Here is a 21,161-nt window from a genome sequence, read left to right on the forward strand (position 1 = left end):
GGGGCTTATAAGTACTCAAAACCAAATTGAGACCTGATGTTCCTTTCGAATGATACGATTAACACCCCCACCGATTTGATTCTACTAAACGATGATCACAAAGATAAAAAGTATAATCAGCGCATGAGATAAAGTAGGAAGGATCCTGTATTAGCTACTACCCCCCGATGATGCAACCAACTACGTAGTGGCGTTAAGCCCCACAACGGTGGCATCAATCATCGTCATCATGATTATCACTTTCACACACCCCAAACGCCAGTTTAAAGTCCTGAAATGTCTCTCTTTTCATTAATCATACATTTTTCGGATTTTGGGTGTGGGAGATATGTGGATGAGATGGAGGACGTTTTTTTGATCCTTGCTCTCTCCCATCTGATAACTAGCAATTTATCACGTACACGCTTTCAATGGTATGTAACGCATAAAGACATGTCAATGTCTCTCCCTAGAGAGAAAACTCCGCATCGCCGGCGCGGGAAATTTAATTTCTTCAGAAACCCTTGTGATTTTATTTTGCTCCAGGATTCACAAGTATACGAGACAATCTCATAGCTCCTACACGTGTTTTTCTCTCATGAGTGAGTTCTCTCACCGAACTGCGTGAGAAGAGCAAATTATCATAAGTAAGAGTAACCCTACGACCATCACCACTAGTCATACAAGTTTACAAGTAGCTAACTTGACTTTCGCGGAGCAGCTAACATATCGTTTGTGCCTTGCCTGACTAAGAAAAAACTACGGAAATTGATCTTGTGTGTGGTCCTGATGAGAAGGTGATAACGGAGATTGATGGATTTTCGTGGCATTTTTTGACTCGGATAGCTACCACAACAGAACTTCTTCAATTGCTTGGCTGTTTTTTATTTTTTCTTTACGAACCGAGTTTTACACACGGATCTTTTCGAGAAAACTTCATTCCGGAGCAGTTCTAAAGAGCAGTCTAAGTTGATCGTGATATTGAATTTTCGGTTGTGTAAGCACGAAAGTGAGTTTAATTAAGAATTTTGTTACATTGGTGCAAATTAGCAAAACTTGATATCGACAACCAAACTTCCGTTTTCTTAATTATTATATATTATCGAACGTACACACTTTTAAAAAGCTTTTCTAAGCTTGGTTGTTTCCCTGAATTGCCTCCAATAACCCCAAATAAAACAAACTCAGTCAAATGGGTTTCTCTGGAATTCCGAGGGAAAAATGCAAGTGGACGTTGATTGATATATAGTAGTTGCCACATAGAGCCATTTGGACACCGAGGAATGATCGTGTCGATAAAGTCCTAGGCGCCGCTATCAACCCACTGTTTAATCCTTAATACATTCTTATAACAACCCCCCATCCCACTTTCAGACGCCGCGGGTAAGGCCCGTATTCGGGGTTTTGGTTTTGGTTTCTCGGAGAATCCTCATTCCAACTTGGGGGGGCGTGACAAGGCCACTTCAATTCAGTAATATGAAGGTAAGGTACCCACTAACCCCCTAAAAACACTGCATTTGCTGACGAAATCTATGTTATGTACATTCTAAAATACCTTCCATCAATACCAGTTCGAACTTGAAAAAACTGCTCCGAATCCACTTTTTGCCGATATGTTGATATTGACTCAAGGAGGTTCATCTTGCATCGGCAAAAAAAGGAACGAGACCTAACTTGCTCACTGGTATAAGTATAGATTCTTGCATATATATACGCCGGAACCTTTTTTTTTTTTCTCACCACAGTAACGCCCTCAGGTAGATTTGATCGCCGCTTTGCCCACATTCTTCTCAAAAAGCCTCTGTCAAGAAACACATTAAAAGGAACCTCCTGAACGAACTCATTTCTCTTTCTCCTTCGGATAAATGTCTACGATCGTCAAAACAAGGTCTTAACCCTAGCAGAGTAACTCGAGCAAAAGCAAAACTCTGGGGTTTCGAACGGTCGTATTTCGGTGGGATGCGGTGGACGAACTTATGCCGTGTTTATCTTCATTGCGATTCTGGCCGAAGGAGTGCTGTGCTCCTCTCAATCACGATGACCCTGAGTTAAATTCAAGCTTTTGTACAGCGACGATGGACAGCGCGACTCCACAAGTACACACTTGCCATTTACAAGACTGATCTTCACACACACACAACATCTTTCGAACCTTGGGCTCTCTAGCTGACAGTTTCCTCGAAAAAGGGTTCTACGAGTTCTTCTCTCTCAGGCTGTGCCGGTCTCAATCTAGTAGAAACTCCAAGAAGAATGTATTGGTGGCTTGGTTTCCTCCATTCTTCAACTCAAGGTTCTTTACCTAATTCGTGGCGTGACTCTCCCCCCCTCCCTCAAAATGTACGCGTCTCTGCCTCGGGCCCCAAACTACTCTCTGCTTATGCTTTGTGGAACGAGGGAGCTGCCGCTCGATCGCGGGAGTCGATTATAGGGTCCTTCCAAATTTGTCGAGATTGGTTAATTCTCTTCCACGCCCTGCTGCGCTCCCTAAAGCACTGACAAGAGTTGCTCCCCGGATACTTCCTACTCTCCTCGCTCAACTCTTCGGTTCTCTCTGTCTCATTACACTTTACGCAAAAGAATGAAAACACATGGTGTCGTGGTATATTCGTGCCGCTACTACTACTAATTGGAGCAAAGGAGTGGTTCGTGGAACACGCTCATCTTATTCCATCTCATTGTTCATTGATAACAGTTCGGAATGGTATGCCAACATGTTACTCAAATGTCAGATGTTTTCGCTTAGGATTTTCATCGATCACACTTGCGAGAAGAAAAAACGTTTTTAACCGATCTTTTTTACTCCGTGTCTTAACGTCCCCAGGTACTTGATCCTCTTTATGGGTTATCATCTTAAACGACGGCTAGCAAGGCTCCCCAAGTTTTCTCATGTGCACCACTGGATCGGTTTGAAACTTCATTCTTCGAATTGTGTGTTTCTCTTGATGGTTGCACTAGGGCATATTCTGGTTCAATGAAAAACGAATCTTCCTTTCACCAGTTCCATTATACTTATATAAGGACCGAGAAGTAACCGGATCCGTACTCTTCTTGAAATTTCGCCTCCCCCGGGCGAGCGTCTATCCAAAAATGGAAAACTCTCAGAATTCTTCTCTCCATGGAGTTATTCCATAAGCGACGCTAATCTTATCTAAGTATAGTATCGGAGAGAACAAAGACAAAGAGAAAAAAAGGTACCCGTGCAAAGAAAATGTGGCGTGGTGCGGGATTGTCACAGAGACACAACTTCCCTTGACTCGGTTTGCCCAGCTGGTGGCTTGTGGCAAGTGGTTTGTTGAAGTTCTTTTACCTAGATCAGCGGGAATAGTTTGGAGAAAACGATTGCTTACGCGCGATTGTCGTGGTAGTCAATAGTCTTCCTTTGGGTAATGGGTATGTTCTAACGCTAGAAACCTATTGCCTAATGGCTGATCGACTATAATTGATGAAGGATTTCAGGGTGTAATTATCATAACATAGGCGAGACCTGAAGATCAATTCGCGACTGCGTACCTAGGGAGCCATGACTCTCAAAAAAGTCCCTGAAATTTGACTCGAGTGCCCTTTTCGATATAGTGGATTCTGCCGAAAGTTTTCCACGTTCACTCGGTGCCTTTGGGTAACCGAAATCAGTATAATCCCACCAGAGGCATGGCGATTTCTCCTATGTCTACTTCGCGGGTCAACTCGATGTTTACACGCATGCATTTTACGTATCAAACTAATGTGTGTGTGCGAAGGTGTATCTATTCTTGGTGTGTAAACACTTTTTTTTCGTTATGAAAATTTTCCCTAAGGGTTTGAGCCTTGAGGATGTAATATCGGTATCGCTGGTGTCAATCAGTTTTGAGATGGATTTCCTCCTGCAAGTTTCCTATCAGTAAAGGACGTTTTCTATGGAACGTCTACCACGACAAGATAATGCAAGAACGAGCTTTGAGGTGATTAACCACTGTTTAATACACCCGCACATTCAGTGATTTCTGATGAACAGAAAGAAGTACCAGACGGGATCATTTGATGCATTGACAATGCGTATTCCAGGTGTCAACGCTAGGACTAGTATAGAGAGAGTCCTATCTTGACCTCAAAGCATCTCGTACACGCCCTTAACCCCGAACTTGACGGTCTGACATGGGCAAAGCCAGCATTCAGAAGTTCGTTCAACTTTGAAGGCGAACGTGTACAAGCTCCTTGGTTCGTACGTTAGCTGAACGTATAGTGAAGATTCACCCGTTGGTTGGCGGATCTGAGGGGGTTGTGCCTGTGAAAGAGTAAACTTGACGGTGTCACCTCGAAATCAACCCGGTTTGGCGTCGAACTGCCTAGAAAGCGTTATGACAATCGCGGATCAGTCACTGGTTTAATCAAAAATTTCGACTTGGGTGTGTTCTTTTCTCTTCCTCAATCATCAACAGTATGCATACCTTTTTGTTTCTAGAAGATTGACAATAGAACGTTGTGGTATTCTTCCAGCATGACTACAATATAGATACCGAGGTCATTGATAATGCACCACAGGTAAACCGGGGAGAATCTTATCGTTTTCTATCGAATTCAATTCAATTCAACAGTGACAGCAAGACAAATAACGAATCGGAACAGAGTTTTTTTTTGGTTGGTTGGTTGATGTTGTATGGGTCAGATAGTATATGCTGCAAAAGGGAATAATTCAGGTGTCCGAAATTGACGCTGAGGGTTAATCTGTTAGGGGAAAAGGCGATCCATTAGAGCTTCGGGATAGGGCCGGGAAGTGTCAAAAAGCTGCCGATAAATTTGTGAGTCCGTATCCCTTTTCCAGGGCCGATTCATTGATTTCATCAGATTTCAAATTTCAGGGTCGCGGTGTTAACTATAAGCAAATTATTTATCCGAACATGCCCGCCTTCTCAACTTGCCTAGGCTGTGCTTATACATAGACATTATCGTATATACATCAGAGACGAGGTTCGAGTATTCAGGGTTATTTCGTGTTGAACGAGGCGAATCGGATTTAAACGGAACCGATTCTATTTTGCGTGAAAATTCTTTGGACAGGGTCACTTCAACTGAACATACGGTTCGGACGTTCGCGTTCCGTTCGGATTTTATCGGTGATATATTGAATAGTATGGCAGCGGTACTTATAAGAAGGGTATTTCACAATGAACACTGGACAGTAGTGCATGCCAAGCATGAGATCCGGCTCACTTTTGAGTCGCTTTGACAGCCGGTTCGACGAGTCGAACTCAAGTTTCACCTACGGTAGTCCGTTTTAAAAACCCTCTATATGCCAGATGTCGAAGACTGTCTAGAAAGCAGTCACGGTCTTCTTCAGATCCAGGGTACGCTAGTGGCAATGAATAAAATCTCAAACCACATGCTTATGCATCGTAGAAGACTTGACGAGCGTCAAATTAGTAACTTTTGATTAATGTATGACATTCTTACCGCTCTACCCGAGATCCTAATATGAGCGGAACTCATAGATCTCTGTATTAATCACGGCCTGTTGCTCATAGAAGAATTGAAATTTGCTTTTCTGGCGTCCGAAAGGACCGTATGGTTCCACTTTGTCAACGCGAAATCTGGTGTAAGATTCAATGCATGTCACTGGATCTAAAGCCACCTGTCCAAAGTAAAAATTCGAAATAAAGACTCTTCGTGTCTTCAAGCTGTCTTCCGTCAGTCCACCCTTCCCTTCCAGTGCCCAATCAAGGCAAAGCACGTCGGGCGTGGATCTCGAGCCACCCTTTTCCTTGTCAATCCAGCTTTCAAAAGGGATCTTCTCTACTCAAAGTGGAAGCATGGAGCGAAGCGGAAGCTCGGTTTTTGATGGACACCGTGACTGATCAACAGACGTCATTAGTCGACAGTCGACGGGATGTCGTAATAAATTGCACATCCCAGGAGATCAGATCCTCTTTAGTGGGGAGCTCGGGGAGGTAAATCTGTCACAGCGCGCATGCAGGAAGAAGCAAGTCCGACCCCATCGTCAAAGCCTTTGTGGGAAAAGAGATCCAACTTCCCCCGCTCCTTTATATCTGGTTTGCGTGACGCGCCTTCCGAATCAGATGGGTTCGGGTTTAGTCGAATGACGCTTCGCATGCAGGCGAATTTAACTTGTCAGAAATGTTGAACGAACTTGATGGGGAGGTAAAATAATCTTGGCCTTAGATCTTCAAGTACACGTTGTTTTTCAAAGTCTATTGACTAAACGCGTTCCCTTTACAGGTACTAAGCGTAATAAGACGAGTTCACTGAACGCGTCCTCCATGTGAAATCAAGCAAACATATCAGCTCAATGCTTCAACTCACATGCAACTTGTGTCACGTAGTAAGACTCAGCTTTCCCTCGAGTCTGCGAGCGCGATGCAATTTTTTTTCTTACCTTCACGTTACTGCAAGGAAACCGGCATACGGACGATTCCGGCGGAACGTGAAGTAGTCAAAGTAGCATGCCATTCAAAGGCACCTCAAAAGTCAAAATCAAATAAGAATGGGTATGGCAGACTGCGCATCATTGTGATCGTTGGCACGAAGAAACTCAGGGGACCAAAGGGTAACTGTGTCAATTGAGTTACGCTAGTGATGGATAAACCGCTCCTGTTGGTGGGCCCTGAACAAGAGGTTTTAGAGGTCGAAGAAGGGTCGAAGAAACCTTATGCGATTAAAAGATGAGGAAGGATGTATTGGTGCATGTTGCTCTGAGTCCATTAATAGTCTTCAGAACTGATTGAGAAGTTTAACCCGATAGCCGACACGAAGAAACCAGAGTCGACCTCGGTATTTGGAGCTTTGTGTATCGATAATGTCCCAAGCTCAGCACTCAGGAGTTATTGGTGATAAGCTTTCTCCCGTTCCGATCTGCTGGCCTATGCGAAGTTCACAGACAGAAGCTAAAGCCTCCCCTGCCACGCATTCCTCGTATTAATTTTGCTGGGCTACGATCGGGAATCTTTCCTCCACTATGGTCGCGTAGACACTTAAAGTTACTCTTACTCTCAAGCCTCTACTTTCTCCCAGTGATCTGTAGTTGTGAAATGAGACCACCGCCGGTGAATTAAAAACCAAGATAGGGGTTTAAAGGCATGTGTGAAGTCACATTGGCAAATTCTGATTTGTTCTTGCTCCCCCCGGTGTCGCTTATCTGTGGCTGGTTTGACAGCCATCCAGAACCAATGATAATAAACGAGCCGCAAACAGTTTGGGGCGTAAAGATGACTCGAGATGTGGAGCAAATGCAAGCCGCGAAAAACGGTCGTTCCAATAGAACATATGTTCGCTTGAAGCTCGAAGATTAGATAATGGTGGCTGACTGAATTCTACCTGTAGTAGGCTATCAATGCGCCACTTTTCTACGATTCCAGCGGTGAAAATGAAATCAAATGGAGAACGAGAGAAAAGGCAAAATACTCTCACTTGATCAAAATTCATCACTAAACCATTGTCATTAAATCGGAAAGTGGATTCAAAACAACGACAAGGAAGGTCGCAAGCCGCGCCAATTCGATTACTTTAGCTTCTCAAAGGACGACTCCGTGGTCGTTTGCAGGAGTCTCTGATCTGTGACTACTGGGTACTAGTCGTTTTCTTTGAACATTCATCATGAGTTTCTATGAAAACTTTCAAAAAACTATCTTACCACCTTGTTCGATCGCCAAATCGATGTCCCATCTATCCTTGCGTTCTAAGCCCTTTATAATGTCGCTTGGCAGTAGAGGAATGCAGCCAACGTATAGTGACCAGCATGAAGCTCCATTGCGCAAACGCCGATAAGGTTTTCATTGGTGCACAAAGCTAATCATGATTAGAATGTCGACATACGATTATGAGGCAGTGGTCAGCCTTCTTCATTACAGACACTGCAATCCCGGGCGCTTCGGGATACCACTCGTGAAGCATAGCAACTGTATGCTTATCGAGCACGCACCGACCAAGGATTGTCATTGATTTGATAATGAGTAGTAGACGAAATTCCGGGCCTGGTTCGGGAGTGAACTCAACCCAGTCATTACCATAAGCTTGTTCTCATCATCTCGATAGTCCCTTCTTCAAAATGCACATCAGGTGTTAAGTTTTCTTGTTGAATGTATGAATGTGACGGGACCTGAACGTATTTCCGCATCCTTCACGATTAAAAGGCACATGGGTGAGGCTGAGCAAACACGAGAGCAAAGTTAAATAAGAGTATATCGACCTACATACAAAGCTTGATTAATGACTGATACAAGGCACAAAGTAAAACAAAGATAGGATGCAACTCAGCAAAACGAAGAACAGCGTGCTATTTAGGTCGCGCCGCAGCGCGTTCTGCCACTCCTGTTGGTGGGAGAACAAGTTTTTGTGAAGTCCAAGAAGGCTTACGCCATCACAAGGTGAATGAAAAAGTGGTGATGTCCCGAGTTGGAATAAGTCGATGAATTGGAATAAGAAATGTCCGATGGCCGAAGGCACAATGAACCGCGCCGCGGGATGGGTAGTCTGAATCTCGTGTTCAGGGGTCAATCGATAAAAGACTTCTTCTTGCACTTATATGCTAGGTCTGCGAAAACAAGTTCCCAATAAGACAATCCAACCATCCTATGCACGCTCCACATGCTCATCGTCTTTACCTACGATCAGGTACTTTCATATCTTGCCGATTCATGACCGTGTTGACAGTTATAGAGCCGCCCTCATTCCCAAACGTCAACTTTTCTCAACAACGTGTAGCACGACATTAAACCACTGCTGAATCCATAAAGGAAACCAAAGACCATTCAAGCCGCTTCGGCTGATTTTGCCTTGTTCTTGCTCCCTTTAGGACGACCGCGCGGTCGTTTACCAGTGACTACTGGACTTTCCGGCTGTTCCGTAGCTGGGCGCTTTAATGGACTAGGTGTCGGCTGATCATCATTACCATTTAAACGCCGCTCGTTTAGGTATCTAAAACGAGTTGTATCAGTAAGACAGCTGCAACGGCCACACGGGAATTGAGCCAAATTTCGGATCTCATATTGTCTAGGCTCGTACTCGAAAATAGTTATAATCGGGGGTAAAGTGAACGAAAGAGGACAAGAAAAGAAGTAGGGCAGAAGAGTGGCTAGCACATCTGGTCTTTGCAAACATAACCTGACTCACTGTGCAGTTTTTTCTTCTAGTGTCTCCTGGAGGCTAGGTAATGGCGGCTGGCCAAGTTCTTGCCGTAGTTTATCAACGTCGCGCTTGGCGACACCATAATCACCATCAGTAAGTTGGGTGATTTTGGTACGAAGATCGATACATCTGTAAAGGTTTCGTCAAAACGAAGGGAAGCCGAAAATAAAAAGATGCTAAGCTTACTCTTTCTCGAGGGAGACCTCCATGATGTCAGCCTATATTATAAATATAACTGAGCAATCTGATTACTGGAGAAGGGAGAGCCGATAAGAGCCACCTTGTCCCGATCTTCATTTATCTATGTCATGCGAACTCAGTCAATACTCTCAGGTAGTGAGAAAAAGTGTTACCTCTCTCAAGGCATTTAAAAGACGCGTCCTTTCGCTATCCAACCTGAAGGGAATTGTTCAACAGTAATCAGAAAAAAGGATACTTGACACGTACTTGTTCTTCTGTTCGCGGATGTCTTGTATCGCCTTGCTCTTGGAGTCAAGTGTAGCGTGTGCCGATAAGATATGTGCCGTGTGTAATTGAAGCGACAACGCATGTTTTCTAGAGGATAAGTGATGAGACAACATTTCAAAGAAATATCACAGATATCGTTATCCAGTTAGATTTGGCACAAGAATAGAAACGGGGTGACAGCGAAGATGGCTAGATAATTTGTACTAGACACCTACTTTAGTTCTGCGGTCTTGGCCAAATGGACAAGATCTTTTGTCCAATCGCCTGTAGCTACCAAAGGAGTGGTTGGGGCACTTGTACTCGGGCCAGCAACGGCATTGGCGGTGGTAGTCGGCTGTTGCGGCTGCTGCTGAGCTGGCGGCTGTGGAGGTTGCCTTGTGGTGTCCTGGGGAGCGACGGTGAGCTGAGAGCCTGGGGGGCCGGTGTAGTGGACATATTGAGGTTGCTGGGGATGGTGATGCTGGATATGTTGGGACATCTTTGGCATCCAGAAAATGAGAGTTATCGGACAATTGAAGTCCTCGGGGTCTTGCGTTTTCAACACGCAAAAGTGTCAGAGGGTCTTTGTTTGGACCTGTTGGTCACGAAGCTCTTCATGTTTCCTCTGTCATCGATATTCTGTTTTCAGGGAGATCAAACGACGAACTAGCCCCAGTCATAGAAATCGGTGGAGACTCCTCCACGTAGATGATCATAATATAAAGATGGCTTTTACGCGTTGTCTGTTAGTACCTCGGCTTTCCAGTGTATACGAGCTGTCTAATATGGTATCAGCTTTCTATCAAATTGTCCAAGTTTTGATTGATAGGCCCCTTGTAGACTTTCCCCTTACGCCAACTTTGTCCTGCCTGAGCTCGCGGCAGGAACATCTCTGGGCCCTTAAATATCCAGCCGTTGCCGAGGGTATGGACGTTCTCATCAGAGATACTGTTTCCATCGCATGTTATTATTCTTCTGCTGGAAAACCTGATATCTGTAGCCGATATTCGATTATCGGTCAATCTCAATATTTCAATATGGGCGACCCATCACTGTTAGGGACACTGTGCTGTCGATGTAGGGCCCAACACTGTCCAAATCAGTATTCTTCTCCGGGTCACCGTGGTCTGCAGTTTTGAACCAGCGCCGAACCGCGCCAGTGGCAGTCACACCTTCCATCTTCGCTACTCGTTGCAATTCGAGCAATTCTTAAGCAGCGCAGCGCGTCACTAGTGCGGGTGTAACACCCCGTTCAGTGAACAGCGCATTGCCCTCTATTTGATGGTTGCATTCTTGGCCTCAAGGCAGATTAACGATTGTGGAGTAGCCATCAAGGGAGGCGATCATCGACTTCATTCTCAGCAGTAAGTAATTCCTGCATTCCCGTATCACCTCATACCACTCGCCTCGGTCACTCAAGACCGATTGATTCGCGCTTGAAATCTTCTCTTCGAGCTTCAATTGGTTGTCTATAGTACGAACCTTCTCATCTGACCGCACTATCGTCAGATCTTGGCGATCTTCGAACCTTGGCAGGGTCTTTCGTCTTGTAACGATTCACGGAAGCAAGAACGCATTAATATATACCCAATTTGAAGGATCTCTATTGTCTTTCCTGCTCGAGTACAGAGATGCAAGAAGATAAAACCGTCGCGATTCCCCTCATCTTTATCTTAATCACCCTTTCCAGTCGAGGCAAATATCGGTTACATCGGATTCCCGTGGTGGTATGACTGCTTCTCTGACGTTTCTCAATTACATTGTTTACCACTTTCGTACACCTTGACTTTCTAGAAACTTGGCACGGTAAATTACTCGTACGATACGTTCTCGCCTCATCTGCTGGCATTTTGCCCAGACACTCAGGAGATAGAGGGCATCTCGGGCTCCTCCAGTTGGTCTACTTGTCAACTTCTAGGGCAGAAGCGCAGCTTCATAGACCTCTTCTTTTTCAATAAACGATCCCAGCGGTATCTCACCCTTGGTCAAGGACTTCCTCAAAGCCGTATGGTCTGATTCGTTATACCGAACCACATATCGACTTCTCTCTTCGGCTCTATCCCGCAACTGTCGGTTTTCGAGAATGTACTACTCTCGTTCGTCTTCTATGATTCGTAAAGCCCTATCTGCATATGCCGACATCACATCTGCATCCATCTTTCAGATTCCACCCCGCTGATATGGCACAAGGACCAGAAGCTCAGCTGTCCGGCATTCTAACATGGTAAGTCCTACGTATGGAAATAATCCTATCGAAGGCTAGAATCATTCAGTTTACAGTGGATAACCGGTTTATCTAGACAAACTCCTAAATCACGCTGTTGTCTTACGGTATGCGACAGAAAAACCGTTCCAACTTTGATTTCATGGCCTCGAAAGCTCGAGGCCTACAGTACGCGCCCGCAAACCTTTATCTTGGTTATCCGGTGACTATTATCTGGCTCGCAATGAATTAAGTAAGACACAGTCACAATCTCTTGAAGCTTCCAACGAATTTCGGAATCAGTCAATCTCTGGCAAATGATTGCGTAATAATGGAAAACAGAATCAGTCGATGTGGCTTGAATGACTTTTGTCGTTCTTTTATCGTGAAGAATCCAGGTCCCATCTCACCTAGGATCCACGACGAGATCTGGTCCTTGTTAAAAGACTTGTCCGCCGGCGAGGACTCAGCGTCTGTGTCCCGCGGCGTGTTACACCTAGTGGAGAAGGCGTAATCAGAGGCTATGCTTATAGAGCTCATGAAAAACATATTTCAGCCAGAAATAAAATGAAATTTATTGTCTTTGTACGCAAAGAAATATTTAATCGGGATTTGCCCAATGGGGCGATGTGTTGGACCTTGGTAACTACACTCTGGCAATATGAAGAAATAGGGGACGGATGTAGATCATTACTACCTTGCCCCATTGCAAGCGTAGATGGAGCATCTATTTGACAATCGAAAATGGTGTTCAAAGACTCAAGGATACGCGCGAACCTGCAATATGAGGTCTGGTGGTTTAGCAATATAAAAATTTGATTGCTGAGCACAAAAAGGTAAGAGAGGGCATTTGAAGTTTTCTATACTGCCTGCCCATTCAAAGGTTTGAACGGAGTTCGCAGACGTGGCCAATTTAAATTTCTGCGAGAAAATGCAGAGGAAGAGTTATAGCATCACCCTGTCACATGTGACATCACTTTCTGTCGGACGACCTTCATCCATTGCACACCCCAACTGGCGAATGCACAGTTTCGTGACTTCGAGAAACCTACGCCTTAAAGGATTTTTCAAGTTTTAATGTACATCATCCATATCTCAATCTACAGACAAGTGTTCAGACGCGGGAAACCACGAAATCAGCGGCCTGTCCGGCATTCTAGCAGGGCAAGTCAGTACCCAAGTGTCGGTATCAGTTCCATGTTGATTTCTTACCGAGCCATAGCTTAAATGCGCTGGAAGGATAATGACACCTCCATCACAAATATTGTCACCATTCGCACAGAATGTAATCGAACGACCATTCAATACGCCAGGGAAACCGTCACCATTATCTGGATCACCGAAAACCACGACAGCGTTCACCCTATTCTGAACGGAAGAAGAAATTTGACTTGCGGAAAGGTGCACGAGTTGGGCCCCTTGACTGCGTTCCCCAGCTTATCAGGGTAGCTCGTAAAGAAAACGAATGACAAACCTATAACCAGACATGACGATAGCGGTATCCGGGCACGAACTTGCAACCGAAGTAACATCTCTGGCCATGTTACGAGCACCCTCTGGATCGCCACCTTGCAAGAAGCCGCCAACAGTAGCAGCGTAATCCACACCGACGAAATTCAAAGACCTTCCTCCGAGTCGTGATTGGAGCGCATCCTCGAATGGAGGCCCAACAATGGATCCAATGGGCCGAGCTTCGCCAGTACCTCTGGCGAAGACGACTGTAACGTCAGCACATGCCTGACGAGAATCCAATGGAGCTGCGTATGCAAGTGTAGAGAGAAGAATGGCGAGGAAGCTGGCTTTGAACATGGCTATTGATACGAAAGGTAACGTCTTTCTGGTCTTTGGGAGATCTTTCTGAAGCTCTTTTATACTTCAAGTTATCATGATATTCATGTGGAAACTGTATCCGGCTCATGGAAGAATACCTACCGTCCCACGACTTTCCCAGAAGACGGGTGCAGTAGCAATTGTTACGAAGATGGATCAAGTTGCAACTTCGCATCGAGAGAGCTTTTCGGAAAGCGTACCAGTGTACTCAGTTTGGAGTTAATCTCCTCATTAAGTCTATACAGCTCTGGAGAACACCGGGCACAAATCTGAATTTTTATTCACCACTCATTCTTGCAATACCACCAAACGCAGTCTGAAGGAAAGCCAGTAGAAATTCACACCTGAAATCTCGGGTCCTTTTGAGCTCTGTCAGTTGACCCTTAACGACTGTTTTTGTTGATAACGGTCAGTCGCGATGAGAACCTTGTTTTCTCAAACATTCAACGATTGGTTACTGACAACTTCGTAACAATTATAGAATCGGACACCTTGCATTTGATTTTGATGAATACGAGGGAAGATCGTCGGTTTGAAACCGGGACTCGTCTATTGCACCCTAATTGCACCCGACCCATCGGCAACCTTCGCTTCACTTTGGTAGTCTTGTTTGCCTACAACACTGGCCTTGACGTGCGACAATATGCATGACCACTGATCACTGCACGTGGTGCGCACAAACCAAGTGCAGAAAAATCTTCCGCCGGTTGGATGGTACCATCCGTAGGGAAGCTTTCCAGCCCTCTGAACGTTTTTTGATGTACGTGACACCCATCGGAAAAAATGGATTCGAAGGCTATGCGTCAAGCTCGATTGAAATCTGGGTTTCAAGCTCCTGCGGTCAACGCGAATCCCTTGAACGGCATCATCCCATCGTTTTTGCTTCAAGGGTGTTATTCCGAAGCATTTGGAATTACGTCTGAGAGATGAAGAAGGTGGACACGATCATGAGAAAACATTTCGAGTCATATTTGCGCAATGGGACATTGTGCTGGTCCACACACACCGGGTGCACGTCGACACGGGGTAGAGGTACATCCTTCTCCGATTTCAAACGATATTCTGGGGGCCTATAAATGGAATATTGATTCGACGGCTGAAAACCGCGTTCAAAAACTCACCGATATACTATAACCGATTAGGAGGGAGTGTTTGAAGCATGAGGTCGACAAATGTTTGGAGCATTCTACGGGATCCATCATGGAGGTGCGAGTTTTCGCAAAGCTCTCCTTTTTTCTTCTTATATGACTATCAGTGCAGTTGTATGCGCGACTTAGCGCCCGTCATAGCGCCATATTCTACCCACCCGAACCCTACTGGACGCAGACAACACAGATGGTCGAAGTTCACGCTTTTTGGGTTACCCGACTGCATTTCAATTTAATCTTCACCGCCCCAAGGCCTCGAGCCCTACAGCCCAAGGCCACCTTTAAATCCAAACTAACAGCGAAATAGTCTCAATGGAAGACAATATCAACGGATGCGGCCTAAATAACTTTTGGCGTTCATTTCCCGCTAGAAATCCAGGTCTCATCCCATTTGGGACCCCTCAAAGAGAGTGCATATGCGCAACTTGTCAAGTGCAGTTTTGAATGGCTGACAATCGTAGTAGCTTTGTATCCAACAAAAAAATAATCGGAACTTACGTAATGGAACGCTGTGTCGGTCACTACGCCTTGGCAACATGCAAAGGAGGGGTGGTTGGAGGTGGATGATTAGATCTTTTTTTGTCGCCAGGCCACATTCTGGAGGTCTATAAATGCAAGTGCAGGCGGAATATCGATTCGAAAACCGAACAGGGTGTTGAGAGGCTTGGGGATACACGGGAATCTGCGGCCTGGGCCTCGGAGGAGGTTTTGGCGCATGAGGGATTGATTTCTGAGCGAAATAAGGTAAGTAAGCGAATACGTTTGCAGCTTTCTACAGGACTGATTCTAATCATATGATTGGAAATAATAAGATTCAAATCGAACTGCAGACTCAACCAATCTCCGCAAGAACATGGCCATCCAAGAGTCCCAAAGGAAAACTGGAATTAGCCTACAGGCGCGGCTCAAACAACTTAGTTCACGAATTCACGTGTCAACATGTCACCTAGGCCTCACATGTCAGACGATCTTCACTGTACATGAACTTGCGAATACACCAGTTTCCCATCGTTCAGAAAAGCCTACACAGGTGTGCATTTTTGACATTCTAATGTACATTTTACATATTTTAATCTCTGGACAAACGCTCAGAGATGGGAAACCACGAAACTAGCGGCCTCTCCGACATTCTAATAGGACAAGTCAGTACCGGAGTGTCGGTATTATGTCCCATAACGATTCCTTACCTGACCATAGCTAAAATGAGGTGGAAGGACGATGATACCCCCATCACAAATATTGTCACCATCCGCGCAGAAAGTGATCGAACGACCATTTAACACGCCAGGGAAACCGTCACCATTATCTGGATCACCGAAAACCACGACAGCATTCACCCTATTCTGAACGGAAGAAGAAATTTGATTTGCGGCGAGGTGTGTGACTTGGGCCCCCTGACTGTATTCCCCACCTGATCAGGGTAGTTCGGAGTGAAATACTAATGACAAACCTGTAACCAGCCATGACGATAGCAGTATTCGGGCACGAACTTGCAAACGAAGTAACATCTCTGGCCATGGTACGAGCGCCTTCTGGATCTCCGCCTTGCAAGAAACCGCCAATAGTGGCAGCATAATCTACACCGACGAAATTCAAAGACCTTCCTCCGAGTTGTGATTGGAGTGCATCCCGGAAGGGTGGTCCAACAGTTGTTCCAATAGGTCGCTCAGCGTTAGTGCCTCTGGCGAAGACAACTGTAACGTCAGCACAGGACTGACGAGAATCCAATGGAGCTGCGTATGCGAGCGTCGAGAGGACAACGGCGAGGAAGCTGGCTTTGAACATGGTTACTGTTGCGAAAGGTAATGTCTTTCTGCCTTGGGGATATCTTTCTGAAACCCCTTTTATACTTCAAAATACGATGATATTTACGTGGATGACAGGCGTCGCATGGAGGAATAGCTACGATCTCACGGGTTTGTCAGAAGATGGGTGCAATAGCACTTGATAAGAAGATGGATCAAGTTGCAACTTTACGTTGGTAAAACTGTTCGGAAGACGCACCCAACGTACCCATTTTGGAGTCAATATCCTCATTAAGTCTATACAAGTCTGGAGAATAACGGGCACTAATCTGAACTTTCATTCACCACTCATTCCTGCAATGCCACCAAAACGCAGTCCGAAGGAAGGCCAGCAGAAATTCACACCAGAATTTACGCGGACCCTTTTGAGCTCTGTCAGTTGACTCTTAACGACTCTTTTTGTCGATGACAGTCCGTTGCAATGAGGACCCCGTTTTTTTCGAAAACTCGACGATTGGTTACTGTCAACTTCGTGACAATTATAGACTCGGGCACCTTGCGTATGATTTTGATGGGTAGGAGGAAGATCCTCATAGCATTGGTTCGCCTACGACAATGGCCTTGGCGTGCGACTGTTTGCCATACATGCAACCATCCCACCTATGCTCTAGTCCGTATCTTCTCCTTTGAAGACTCTCAACCCGCATCCTTATCCATGAGGTTCAATCATCAGCTTTACCATCTGTTCTGTGGTTTTACGGGGCGACGGATGGCTTGATACTAGGAACACTGAGTAAGTCGATTTTCGAATTGTTTCACGTGTTCACTGTATGAGTTTGGTGAGTTCTTTCCTCATGCTCTTGCAACAGGGTTATAGCCTCGAGAGCATGTGAGCAAAGAACTTACTGACGAGTAATAATGATAGGCTGTATCCCAGTGACATCAATCGGGATTCGGGTATGAGCCGCGCCAGTGTGCTAGAGACAGGTAGCCAGCCGATTACCATCTTTTACCATTTATCGGCATCCTACCTTGCGTTTCACTCCTTCCACTATAAAAATCCATAACAACTATTCAAAAGCTCGCTAGCAGTTTCATCGAGTGCCAAGTGGCAGTCACATGTCTATGTAGACGATCTCTTAACTCGAACTTGGTTCTCGGTTAACACAAGACTTCCATCAGATCTCTGTGGCATGGTACAACCTAAACAGGTATGCATATTTCACATCATATTGTACGTCGTCAAAATCGAAGCCTCCTGATGACCTCCTGATAACGTTCAGAGATGATAGCTCTCAAAGATGAGAAACCACGAAAGCGGCTGCTTCTCCGACATTCTAACAGGATAAGTCAGACCCAAGTGCCAGTGTAACGTCCATCATCAATAACCTACCAGGCCATAGGTAAAATGAGGTGGAAAGACAATGATGCCTCCATCACAAATAGTGTCACCAATTGCACAAAAAGTAATCGAGCGACTATTCAATACACCAGGGAAGCCGTCGCCATTATCTGGATCACCGAAAACCACGACGGCCTTCACCTTTTCCTGAACGGAAGAAGAAATCTGGTTTGCGGAAAGGTGCACAAGTTGGGCCCCTTGACTGTATATCCCAGCCTATCAGGGTAACTCAAGTAAAAAATACTAATGACAAACCTATAGCCAGACATGACGATAGCGGTATCCGGGCATGCATTTGCAAATGAGGTAACATCACTAGCCATGTTGCGAGCACCTTGCGGATCACCCCCCACCAGGAAGCCACCTACGACGGCAGCATAGTCCACACCAACGAAATTCAAAGACCTCCCTCCAAGTTGTGCTACGAGCGCACCCGCGAAGGGTGGTCCGACAAATTGACCAATAGGTGGAATCTCGTTAGTGCCTCTGGCGAAGACAACAGTGACGTCAGCACATAATTGGCGAGAGCTGAATGGTGCTGCGTATGCAAGCGTAGAGAGAATAACGGCGAGGAAACCGGCTTTGAACATGGCTACCGTTGGGAGATCTACGTCTTTCTAACCTTGAGAAGATCATTCAGAATTTCCTTTTATACTTCAAGATATGATGATATCCATGTGGACACGACTCGCATCGCATGGATGAATACCTACGATCCCATGGGTTTCCCAGAAGACACACCCAGAAGGCGCATCGATTTGCAACATCGGATTCATAACGGTTCTCGGAGGGATATACCAGGGTACTCTTTAGAAGTGTTTTCCCTGACGAAATACAATTACGCAGTCGTTTTCTCTGCTACGAAGTTACATATAACCACTGGTTGTAACAAGAGGAAGGTCAGGTGGTTACTGACAACTTCGTGACAAACATAGACTCGGGTATCCTGCGTGTGATTTCGAACAATAGGAGGAAATGTATTCCTGGTGAAGCCAAGCGTCCTAGTTGCACATGACTCTGACTGACACTTGTGCCGGCCGGGAATTATGTATCCCAGTCATGCCGTAGTTCATTCGAATGAAATAATAAAGGAGTTTTCAATATAATGCGCTATCCCCGTGTTATAATCCAAAAGCTAATTTACAAAACAAACCAAAATTATAAAATATGAACCTAGAAACTCCTGCAAACGCCAAATATACACTGTCGTAATCTCAAACCTCCCAAATGTAACTATCTGTTCCGGAAAGCAAACGACCCTCTCGTTCCACCCTCTTCGCTCAACGCCGTAAACACATTATTCAACTCGAAAGGAAGCCTCTCCCTTTTCTGCAACGACGTGAAAATAGCGAACACCAAAAGTGTAGCTATCCCGATCAACGCAACAGTTGCGATAAATAACCCTTTTGAAGTCGACAACGCATATGTTTGTTGTTGTCCCATAGCAGATACATTATCCAAGTCAAAGTCCACAACGAGACTCGTCCCGTTTTTGGTATACCCATCGATATATGCTTTGGCCGCCGAAAGCATAAACATGTCCATGTTTTTGTTGATAGACGGGAGGTCCAATGGACGGATGTTGCGCGCTGTATTCCAGTCGACTGTCGAAGAATTCGCCATGAACATATTTGATGCGACATTGTTCACTACATTTCTTGTTGCGAGGGCCTCAGTTTCGAGTAGTGCTACTTGAAAAGCATTCGTGAAGATCAAATTCGCTGCACTTCGTGGTATATTCCCGATTGGCGTTTCCCCAGAACGGATGACTTTGAGGGTGCCATCGTTCGTGACCCTGATTCGTCCACCACTGATTTTCGGGCGTGCATCGCAAATCAGGACGGAAGAAAGAGGTGCATATAGGGAATTGGTTTTTATGTCGACACCAGCACCAGAGGCACTAAAGGTAGTAGGCAGGGATCCAAGGTCGATAGCGAAAGGCGTAGGAGGATTGGATTGGGGAATGGGGATTGAAGTGTTCCCCCCCGAGAAAATGAAGGCGGAAGTGCCGACCGCCTCCATGATTGGGAAGCTCGCGAGGGACAATGGGCCTACGCTGGAGCCTATACGGTGCAGATTGATAAGAACAGTTATTCTCCATACTTTAGAGGCAAAACCTCTCACCTAGGTTGATCTGTCCTGTTCCAACTGTAGCACCGAACCACTGCTGATCAGCAGCGGAAACAATCACACCATCACCCGAAGTGTTGAAGAACTGTGGTGCTTCCCAGTGACAATCGTGGTGGAACTCGACGACATCCGAATTGTATTCGATCGTCCCATTGAAACTCGCCAAATCCACTCTCGGAACAGCCGTCAACATGTTGGGCTCGAGATTGAACCCAAATGGAGAATGTTCAATCATTTCGAGGCGGAGGATGAGGTTGGCACGGCCTTGAGCGGTGAAAACCTCTTGGAATTCATCGTCGGTAACATGACTAAGTAATCGACCAATTGGAAGGGTGATTGGTGAATCTATGAGAGTGGTGGCGGCATTTATCGTTCCAGGCGCCAACGAACTAAGCGCTACAAACGATATCGATGCAAGGAAGGCCAGTTTAAACGTGCCACTCGGTTTATTGAACAATAGATGAGATGTGCGATCGATGAACCCAGAAGTCATAGTGGAGACTCTGTCAATCGCTCCGAGTGAATTTCTATCAGCCGTGCCAGGAGCGATGTGCGCTAATTGAAACGACCACTCTCGACTGAATGCATCGGCGGCAAAATACGCTCCCATTAGGATGGCAATGCTTTGCCAAACGACGAAGACGACGGTGAAACCACCCTTGACTTCAGCATCGGTAAGGTTGAGGTGGATACTGAGGGGAACAGGTTTGGCGAGGCAAACCGCAGCCAAGATGATGTATCCCGCTTCGAGGATGATGAATATGAGCAAGCGGATGTAGGCTAGAGTCTTTCTGCGGATTTTCCACTGGAGCCAGGGCAGTGTAAGTGACTGAGACTGGGCGGAAGAAGACTGTGTTGATCTTGTGTCGTCGCCGATTTTTTCGTCGATAGGACTGGAAGGCGAAGCGCTGGGCGTGAACACTCCTGCATTTGACGAGCTCATTCTCGGGTGAAGATGAGGATGGAGACCCTAGGACATTCTTCAAAACATCAGACTATATCTGTCGGACAACATATGCTTCCTTGAGGCCTCTTGGGATTCATCATAAACATCACCGAGAGTTTGACGGGAGGCATAAAGTTCGAAGTCTGATAGCCGCTCGGCCTAACCGAAATGGGTTGATCGGATACCTCATGTCGGTAGACCCTCTTACTCATTTCTT

The 21,161-nt window shown here is 45.6% G+C and overlaps 6 protein-coding genes across 6 annotated transcripts; all 6 read right to left on the reverse strand.

The window, feature by feature from the left end:
• Positions 1 to 8,114: 8,114 nt before the first annotated feature.
• On the reverse strand, positions 8,115 to 10,114 carry AGABI2DRAFT_190199 (hypothetical protein). The gene is made up of 7 exons (XM_006457713.1): positions 9,777 to 10,114; positions 9,541 to 9,648; positions 9,447 to 9,489; positions 9,374 to 9,394; positions 9,280 to 9,311; positions 9,079 to 9,222; positions 8,115 to 8,883 (listed from the first exon to the last, which is right to left on the reverse strand). Exons 1-7 carry the CDS (start codon positions 10,046 to 10,048, stop codon positions 8,718 to 8,720), a joined length of 786 nt encoding a protein of 261 aa, XP_006457776.1. The 5' UTR covers positions 10,049 to 10,114; the 3' UTR covers positions 8,115 to 8,717.
• A 2,613-nt stretch (positions 10,115 to 12,727) lies between these two features.
• Positions 12,728 to 13,574, reverse strand: AGABI2DRAFT_190200 (hypothetical protein). Its single transcript, XM_006457714.1, has 3 exons — positions 13,218 to 13,574; positions 12,956 to 13,166; positions 12,728 to 12,899 (listed from the first exon to the last, which is right to left on the reverse strand). Exons 1-3 carry the CDS (start codon positions 13,550 to 13,552, stop codon positions 12,858 to 12,860), a joined length of 588 nt encoding a protein of 195 aa, XP_006457777.1. The 5' UTR covers positions 13,553 to 13,574; the 3' UTR covers positions 12,728 to 12,857.
• A 1,073-nt stretch (positions 13,575 to 14,647) lies between these two features.
• Positions 14,648 to 14,949, reverse strand: AGABI2DRAFT_133643 (hypothetical protein; the record flags this gene model as incomplete). The annotated part of the gene is made up of 2 exons (XM_006457715.1): positions 14,648 to 14,779; positions 14,834 to 14,949. Coding segments are annotated over 2 exons (194 nt in total), but the record flags the coding sequence as incomplete, so codon positions are not given.
• A 775-nt stretch (positions 14,950 to 15,724) lies between these two features.
• AGABI2DRAFT_190202 (hypothetical protein) lies at positions 15,725 to 16,533 on the reverse strand. Its single transcript, XM_006457716.1, has 3 exons — positions 16,172 to 16,533; positions 15,909 to 16,119; positions 15,725 to 15,851 (listed from the first exon to the last, which is right to left on the reverse strand). The coding sequence occupies exons 1-3, from the start codon at positions 16,504 to 16,506 to the stop codon at positions 15,810 to 15,812; spliced, it is 588 nt and encodes a 195-aa protein (XP_006457779.1). The 5' UTR covers positions 16,507 to 16,533; the 3' UTR covers positions 15,725 to 15,809.
• Positions 16,534 to 17,056: 523 nt separating this feature from the next.
• On the reverse strand, positions 17,057 to 18,458 carry AGABI2DRAFT_176382 (hypothetical protein; the record flags this gene model as incomplete). Its single annotated transcript, XM_006457717.1, has 5 exons — positions 17,057 to 17,174; positions 17,373 to 17,443; positions 17,498 to 17,517; positions 17,856 to 18,070; positions 18,124 to 18,458. 5 exons carry the CDS (start codon positions 18,456 to 18,458, stop codon positions 17,057 to 17,059), a joined length of 759 nt encoding a protein of 252 aa, XP_006457780.1.
• Positions 18,459 to 19,028: 570 nt separating this feature from the next.
• Positions 19,029 to 20,204, reverse strand: AGABI2DRAFT_190203 (hypothetical protein). The gene is made up of 2 exons (XM_006457718.1): positions 19,993 to 20,204; positions 19,029 to 19,931 (listed from the first exon to the last, which is right to left on the reverse strand). The coding sequence occupies exons 1-2, from the start codon at positions 20,189 to 20,191 to the stop codon at positions 19,102 to 19,104; spliced, it is 1,029 nt and encodes a 342-aa protein (XP_006457781.1). The 5' UTR covers positions 20,192 to 20,204; the 3' UTR covers positions 19,029 to 19,101.
• Between the last annotated feature and the right edge of the window lie 957 nt (positions 20,205 to 21,161).

Source organism: Agaricus bisporus (assembly GCF_000300575.1).
Source record: "Agaricus bisporus var. bisporus H97 unplaced genomic scaffold AGABI2scaffold_2, whole genome shotgun sequence".
Lineage (NCBI taxonomy): Eukaryota > Fungi > Basidiomycota > Agaricomycetes > Agaricales > Agaricaceae > Agaricus > Agaricus bisporus.

Excerpts from the sequence above, each read along its gene's own strand:
- AGABI2DRAFT_190199 (XM_006457713.1), bottom strand. The coding sequence starts at position 10,048 with ATGCCAAAGATGTCCCAACATATCCAGCATCACCATCCCCAGCAACCT. Across the intron at positions 9,649-9,776 it reads GCCAAGACCGCAGAACTAAA|AAAACATGCGTTGTCGCTTC; the intron begins GTAGGTGTCTAG and ends CTTATCCTCTAG. Across the intron at positions 9,490-9,540 it reads ATCCGCGAACAGAAGAACAA|GTTGGATAGCGAAAGGACGC; the intron begins GTACGTGTCAAG and ends AATTCCCTTCAG.
- AGABI2DRAFT_190200 (XM_006457714.1), bottom strand. The coding sequence starts at position 13,552 with ATGTTCAAAGCCAGCTTCCTCGCCATTCTTCTCTCTACACTTGCATAC. Across the intron at positions 13,167-13,217 it reads ATCGTCATGTCTGGTTATAG|TCAAGGGGCCCAACTCGTGC; the intron begins GTTTGTCATTCG and ends TGGGGAACGCAG. Across the intron at positions 12,900-12,955 it reads CGCATTTAAGCTATGGCTCG|AATGCCGGACAGGCCGCTGA; the intron begins GTAAGAAATCAA and ends TTGCCCTGCTAG.
- AGABI2DRAFT_190202 (XM_006457716.1), bottom strand. The coding sequence starts at position 16,506 with ATGTTCAAAGCCAGCTTCCTCGCCGTTGTCCTCTCGACGCTCGCATAC. Across the intron at positions 16,120-16,171 it reads ATCGTCATGGCTGGTTACAG|TCAGGGGGCCCAAGTCACAC; the intron begins GTTTGTCATTAG and ends TGGGGAATACAG. Across the intron at positions 15,852-15,908 it reads CTCATTTTAGCTATGGTCAG|AATGTCGGAGAGGCCGCTAG; the intron begins GTAAGGAATCGT and ends TTGTCCTATTAG.
- AGABI2DRAFT_190203 (XM_006457718.1), bottom strand. The coding sequence starts at position 20,191 with ATGTTGACGGCTGTTCCGAGAGTGGATTTGGCGAGTTTCAATGGGACG. Across the intron at positions 19,932-19,992 it reads AACAGGACAGATCAACCTAG|GCTCCAGCGTAGGCCCATTG; the intron begins GTGAGAGGTTTT and ends TGCACCGTATAG.